This window comes from Propithecus coquereli, unplaced genomic scaffold, assembly GCF_000956105.1.
Source record: "Propithecus coquereli isolate 6110/MARCELLA unplaced genomic scaffold, Pcoq_1.0 Scaffold227, whole genome shotgun sequence".
Lineage (NCBI taxonomy): Eukaryota > Metazoa > Chordata > Mammalia > Primates > Indriidae > Propithecus > Propithecus coquereli.
The window spans coordinates 2,521,338-2,528,042 of record NW_012147808.1 but is presented as its reverse complement, the minus strand read 5'-3'; the positions used below and the strand labels follow the sequence as shown (position 1 = coordinate 2,528,042).

The 6,705-nt window shown below is 54.7% G+C and overlaps 1 protein-coding gene across 2 annotated transcripts in view; it reads left to right on the top strand.

Annotated features, from left to right (window-relative positions):
• Positions 1 to 6,573, top strand: part of RAPSN (receptor-associated protein of the synapse) — a 10,525-nt gene extending 3,952 nt beyond the window's left edge. Inside the window, exons 3-8 of one of the 2 annotated variants that reach the window (XM_012645148.1) lie at positions 2,539 to 2,697; positions 3,253 to 3,351; positions 3,431 to 3,553; positions 3,993 to 4,046; positions 5,607 to 5,806; positions 6,311 to 6,383. In XM_012645148.1, the coding sequence (XP_012500602.1) occupies positions 2,539 to 2,697; positions 3,253 to 3,351; positions 3,431 to 3,553; positions 3,993 to 4,046; positions 5,607 to 5,806; positions 6,311 to 6,383 (708 nt within the window). Of the gene's footprint in view, positions 1 to 2,538; positions 2,698 to 3,252; positions 3,352 to 3,430; positions 3,554 to 3,992; positions 4,047 to 5,606; positions 5,807 to 6,310 lie in introns of both variants that reach the window. The other variant, XM_012645149.1, reaches the window with a different exon arrangement.
• Positions 6,574 to 6,705: the final 132 nt, after the last annotated feature.

The window sequence follows — 6,705 nt, the reverse complement described above, 5'->3', positions numbered from 1 at the left end:
TTGTTTTCTGGTACAATAAACTGTCTCAGTCTCATTTTGAACTCCCCCTGTCCCAGTCCTGGAATCTACTGTTTCTCCTGGTTCTTTTTGGTAGGAATTGGTGGGGCAGGGGGTTGCTTTTTGTTTTGAGATGGGGTCTTGCTCTGTGGCACAGGCTGGAGTGCAGTGGTGTGATTATAGCTCATGGCAGCCTCAAACTCCTGGGCTCAAGTGATCCTCCTGCTTCAGCCTCCCAAGTAGCTGGGACTACAGATGCATGTCATCACACCCAGCTATTTTTAAAAATTTTTTGTAGAGACAAGGGTCTTGCTATATTGCCCAGGCTAGTCTCAAATGCCTGGCCTCAAGCAATCCTCCCACCTGAGCCTCCCAAAGTGCTGGGAATACAAGGTTTACAGGTGTGAGCCACCATGCCTGGTTTTTACTGATATTTCCAATTCAAATCTAATGTTTTAAGAGTTTAATTTATTTTAAACTTGATTTTCTTTTCTCTGGAAAATCTTGGTTTCTAACAACATAATTAAATATTTACATTATCCTACAAAATACATAAAATAATTCCTAAAGACAAAACCGATATTGCTCTAGAAAATAAAGACAACAGAATGAAGTTTAAGATTCCTTTGCTGTTCATTTGTCCTTATAATATATCCCCCTATGGATGAACTATCCAAGTACTTTTGTTCTAAGGTCATTTAAAATATTTTTTCCTGTGTAGTTATATTATAACATGATATACAGTTAGGGGCATTTCCATTTTCTATCTTGAGGTATTTTTTAAATTAGATTTAATGTCTTGAATTTGTAAAACATACATGGCCTCAAATTTAAAACTACATAGTAAGTATTATTAGGAAGAGGTTTTTATCGGGATTATTGAGAGGTTTTTTGTTTGGAGACAGGGTCTCACTCTGTTGTCCCAGCTAGAGTACAGTAGTATGATCACAGCTCACAGCAACCTCCAACTCCCAGCCTCGAGCAATCCTCCTGGCTCAGCCTCCTGAGTAGCTGGGACTACAGGTGCATGCTGCCATACCTGGCTAAAATTTAAAATTTTTTGTAGAGATGTTATGTTTTTCGTTATGTTGCCCACGCTGGTCTTGAACTTCTGGGCTCAAGAGATCCTCCTGCTTTGGCCTCCCAAAGTGCTGAGATTACAGGTGTGAGCCACCACACCTGGCCTGAGAGTTCTCTTTTGATCATATTAAGTGAAAGACCAAATAGGTTTACTATGAAAAAGAGTAGAGAAATGGGGCTGTAGCTGAGGGGGAATGAGATCAAAAGAAGGTTGTTTGGTTTTTATTTTTTAAAAATGTTTTAATTTTTATTTTTTAGAGACACGGTTTAGCTATGTTGCCCAGGCTAGAGTGTAGCAGTGTTGTCATACTTCCTGGGCTCAAGTGATTCTCTTGCCTCAGCCTCCCAAGTAGCTGGGACTACAGGCACATGTCATCACACCCAGCTATTTTTTTTTATTTTTTGTAGAGACAAGGGTCTTGCTATGTTGCCCAGGCTAGAGTGTAGCAGTGTTGTCATACTTCCTGGGCTCAAGTGATTCTCTTGCCTCAGCCTCCCGAGTAGCTGGGACTATAGGCACACACCACCATGCCCAGCTAATTTTTAAAATTTTTGTACAGATGGGGTCTCACTATATTGCCCAGGCTGGTCTTGAACTCCTGGCCTCAAGCGATCCTCCCACCTCAGCCTCCCGAAGTGCCGGGATTACAGGCATGAGCCACTGCACCCGGCCGGATTCTATATTTTAAATGAGATGAGAAATGCCAGAACACGTTTGTACAGGAATGGAAAGGACCCTGTAGAAAGAGAGAAATTGATGATGCAAGGACCGGGGGTTGGGGGTGAGCTGGCAAGTGGGGGCTGGCGTTTGACAGGAACAGGGTGCCCTCCTCCTCAGTGCGAGGAAGGGAGGCCGAGAGAGTGGGGTCAGAGGTGGTGAGGTGGGAGCAGGTGGAGGAGGTGGAGAAGGGAGCTCCTCTCTGGTTTTCCTCTGATTCCCTGATGGAGGATGAGGTGAGGTCATCAGCTGACCATGGGCAGGTAGGAAAGGCGCGGAGGTCCGAGGGGAAAGTCCGAGAGAATGATTTCATTGCCTCACTGTGCTGGCCGTCTGTCATTGATTGCGCCCCTAGCAGCTGCGGCGGGGTGCCGGGAGGCTGGCTCTGGTGTGGGGAGCTTGTCCCCTCTCCCACCGTGGGTCTCCGAAGCTGCGGAGCCCATTTGGGACCGGGTGAGAAGAGAAGCCAACCGTATTTTTTTGCCTCTTCATTCATTCATTCACCAGATATTTATTGTGCATCTGCCAAGTGCCAGGAACCGTGCTGGGCTCTTGGGACGCGCCCGCAAACCAGGAGAAATCCCGGCGCTCGCGCGCGGAGCCGCCTTAGCTCTGCCTGGCGCCCTCTTTCCCTGCACGCCAGAATGAATGAACAAACCGCGGGCTCCCGCTGCCGGAGAAGCCCTGACTTGGGGTAGCTCCTGTCACTAAGTGTGCCCCCTGCCATCCCCTGTCCCCTGCAGGACTACGAGAAGGCCCTGTTCTTCCCCTGCAAGGCCGCAGAGCTCGTCAACGACTACGGCAAGGGCTGGAGCCTCAAGTACCGGGCCATGAGCCAGTACCACATGGCCGTGGCCTATCGCCTGCTGGGCCACCTGGGCAGCGCCATGGAGTGCTGCGAGGTAGGGAAGCAGGGGAGGGGGTGGGCCAGCATCTGGGGCCCAGGACAGTGCAGATGCCTTCTTCCAAATCAGCCTCCTGAGGCCCCCAAGGCTCACCCCTGGCCCAGCCTCTCTACAGCTGAGCCCCCGACGGATACGTTTGTTCCCCCAGCCGCATCCCAAACCCCATTCCCTTCCAGTCCATCCTCTGGGAACGGGGCCTCCTTCTGTCCCCAGCACCCGCTGTGGGGCCCTGTGAAGATGGAGAAGGCAAAGAGCCAGTCTCTGGAGTTCCACTGACCTGGGTTCATATCCCAGCTTTGCCACTTCCCGGGTGACTTCATTTAAGTCACTTCTCTCTGAGCCTCGTTTCCACCTGTTAAAGGACAATAGCCACTTTGCCAGGTGCTATGACCACAGTGGTTTGGTGCGTGAGGCCTCAGCCCTATGATGGGTATATTAGGCTCTGAGAACGTGGGTTTCCCTGGGCTGTTCTTTCAGAGGGGCCCACCGGGTGGAGGGTGCCGCAGTGGTGGGGACAGGTGGGCAGGCCGGAGTGACTGGCCTCCCTTGCAGGAGTCCATGAAGATTGCGCTGCAGCACGGGGACCGGCCGCTGCAGGCGCTCTGCCTGCTCTGCTTCGCCGACATCCACCGGAGCCGTGGGGACCTAGAGGTGAGGTCACTGGGATGTATGGGCAGGAGTGGGGCACAGCCTGGCCCATCCTGATTCTGTCCCCCTCCTGGCTCTACAGACGGCCTTCCCCAGGTACGACTCTGCCATGAGCATCATGACCGAGATTGGAAACCGCCTGGGGCAGGTGCAGGTGCTGCTGGGTGTGGCCAAATGCTGGGTGGCCAGGAAGGCGCTGGACAAGGTGAGGTGGGGCCCTTTCCTGCAGCCCCGGCTCTCCCCGTGCTCCCATGTGGGGCCAGTCGGTCACCAACAGTCTGTGGGTCTGGTGCTGGGCAGGGCTCTCCCAGCCACTTTGTCTGACTTCGGCTTCACCCTGGTCCCGTGAGGCCAGGACATTTCCTGGCCATTTTCCAGGCTCAGAGAAGGGCCATGACTTGCCCAGAGACCCACAGGTAGTAAAAGGTCTGAGCTGGGGTTTGAACCCAGGACACTGAATAAACTGAGGCAGGAGGTCACCTGCCCACACAGCTCTTGTCTCTTCTGCCACTTACACACACAGGGCAGCTGCTCTGGCCCCTGTCCTCTCCCCAGGCCCAGCCTCCCTACCCCGTCCTTTCCTATGAGCCAAGGCCTCTGTCAGACAGCTCTGCCCGAAGCCCTGGCCTATGCTCACCTTCCAGGCTCTGGACGCCATCGAGAGAGCCCAGGACCTGGCCGAGGAAGTGGGGAACAAGGTCAGACCTGCTTCTGTCTCCCGGGTCAAGGGAGTACTGGGGTTGGAGGGAAGGGCCCCCCGAGCCTGCTCACTCCTTGAGCCTTTCCTGATGCCCTGGGAGCTGCACTGTCCCCAGTCCACGCAGAGAGCCCTTCTGAGAGCAGGGCGGGGATTTCATCGCTCAGAGGATGGCAGAATTCCTCAGGGGCTTCTTGAGTTCATTAGAACTCCTCGCAGTGGCCTCACGCCCTGAGAGCTGGGCACACACAGGCACCTTATAAGTATCGGTTCTAGCCTTCACTCTCCCTGCAAAGTGGGTACAGGAAGCCCCATTTTACAGATGAGAAAAGTGAGGCTCAGAGAGGTGCTCAAGGTCCCACGCCTACTAACTGGTCTGTCTTGACTCCAAAGTCTGTGTTCCTTCCATAGTGTATGTGGCCTCTCCAAATTTAATAACTGTATCCCAGCCTTAAAATGTTGAAAGCAGGCTTAGCCATTTCTCAGTGTCTTCTAGAAGATGTTCACTTCTCTGGGATCAGGTGCAGAGTAACCAAAATGCACGTATGTTTGTTTTTGGCTGGATTATAGCCACTCAGGTTTGCCCGTGTTTCAGGCTGATCAGAAGTGCTGACAGGCTGTTGTGTGTGTATTTAATTGATCAAAACAGGAAAGGTGGCCAGGCTCAGTGACGCATGCCTATAATCCTAGCACTCTGGGAGGCCGAGGCGGGAGGATTGCTTGAGCCCAGGAGTTTGAGACCAGCCTGAGCAAGAGCAAGACCCTGTCTCTACTAAAAATAGAAAGAAATTAATCGGACAACTAAAATTATATAGAAAAAATTAGCCGGGCATGGTGGCGCATGCCTGTAGTCCCAGCTACTCAGGAGGCTGAGGCAGAAGGATTGGTTGAGCCCAGGAGTTTGAGGTTGCTGTGAGCTAGGCTGATGCCACGGCACTCTAGCCCAGGCAACACAGTGAGACTCTGTCTCAAAAAAAAAAAAAAAACCAGGAAAGGTGGCCAGGCTCAGTTACGCATGCCTATAATCCTAGCACTCTGGGAGGCCGAGGAGGGAGGATTGCTTGAGTCCAGGAGTTCGAGACCAGCCTGAGCAAGAGCGAGACCCTGTCTCTACTAAAAATAGAAAAATTAGCCAGGCATCAGGGCACCCTCGTATAGTCCCAGCTACTTGGGAGGCTGAGGCAGGAGGGTCCCTTGAGCCCACAGTTTGAGGTTGCAGTGAGCTACAATGACACCACTGCACTCCAGCCAGGGCGACAAAGTAAGTAAGACTCTGTCTCAAAAAAAAAAAAAGAAAAAGAAAAAACAGGAAAGGAGTTATGGAGTCAATGCAACAGGTTTGGGCAATATAATCCTTCAAAAACATGGGGTCCCAGGTGGTTCTGGGGTTGAAGGCCTCTGATCTGACCCACTCGCTCATTCTGCATGAAGGGAAACTGAGGCCCAGAGAGGGCAGGACATTTTTCCTAGGTGCATCAGCAAGACAGGGAAGTGGCTGGGACAGAACCCTGCCCGCGCTGACTTTGGTGTCTTCTCCCACCGCTGGCCCCCGTCCCCCCAGCTGAGCCAGCTCAAGCTGCACTGTCTGAGCGAGGGCATCTACCGCAGCAAGGGGCTGCAGCGCGAGCTGCGGGCGCACGTCGTGCGGTTCCACGAGTGCGTGGAGGAGACGGAGCTCTACTGCGGCCTGTGCGGCGAGTCCATAGGCGAGAGGAACAGCCGGCTGCAGGCCCTGCCCTGCTCCCACATCTTCCACCTCAGGTGCGGCTCCCGGCAGGGCGGGCAGGGGCGGGCAGGCTCTCTCCGGGCCCTCGCGGGCCCAGCTGGCTAGTCACAGCAACGCCTTGCCTCGCACTTTCCGTGCCTGGGTGTGTTCTCAGAGCTTCCTGCATGTTAACTCGTTGACGCCTCCCAGCAGCCCACCCAGAGGTGGCCACTCTGGCTACCATAATCCCCAGAGAGAAGTCAGAGCCCTTCAAAGGTCGTGGGATCCGACCCGCAGGGCCAGACCTGCCCCAGGGTCGTGGCAGAGGCTGGGCCCCATCTCGACTGCCCCGGAGGCGCCTGGGGCGGAGTGGCCGAGGGGCAAGCTGGGCACAGCAGCAGCCTGGGAGGACTAACGGGGGACCCTTGCACCACTGCTGGACGGTGGCGAGGGACACTTCCCAGCCCCTACACGGGTCGGGGGAGGAAGAGAGAGAGGGCCCGGGGTCCGGACGGAAGAACAGGCCTCAGGGGAGTGGACAGAGCCCTTTGCCCCCCAAGGTGCCTGCAGAACAACGGGACCCGGAGTTGCCCCAACTGCCGCCGCTCGTCCATGAAGCCTGGCTTTGTGTGACTCCCAGCAGCAGTCGCCGGCTTCCGCCTCGCCCCCCGACTCCTGCTCCCCCACAGGCCGAGGCTCCTGTCTACTCCTGGGGCAGCGGCCAGGGCCCGGGGCCTGCCCACTGCTGCTCCGAGGGGCCTCGCTGCCCTCCCCGCCTCTTTGTACTTTGCTCTTTATAGAAAAATAAACCGTTTGTACCTGGTCCCAGTGGTTCCGACTTTGCCTGCCTGAGGCAGAGTGCGAGTGAGGCTCCCGCTGCACGGATGTCCGAGCCCTCCGGCGGCCCCTCCAGGCACTTGGGATGCCACGGTGACCACCCAGTGACGAGATCCCT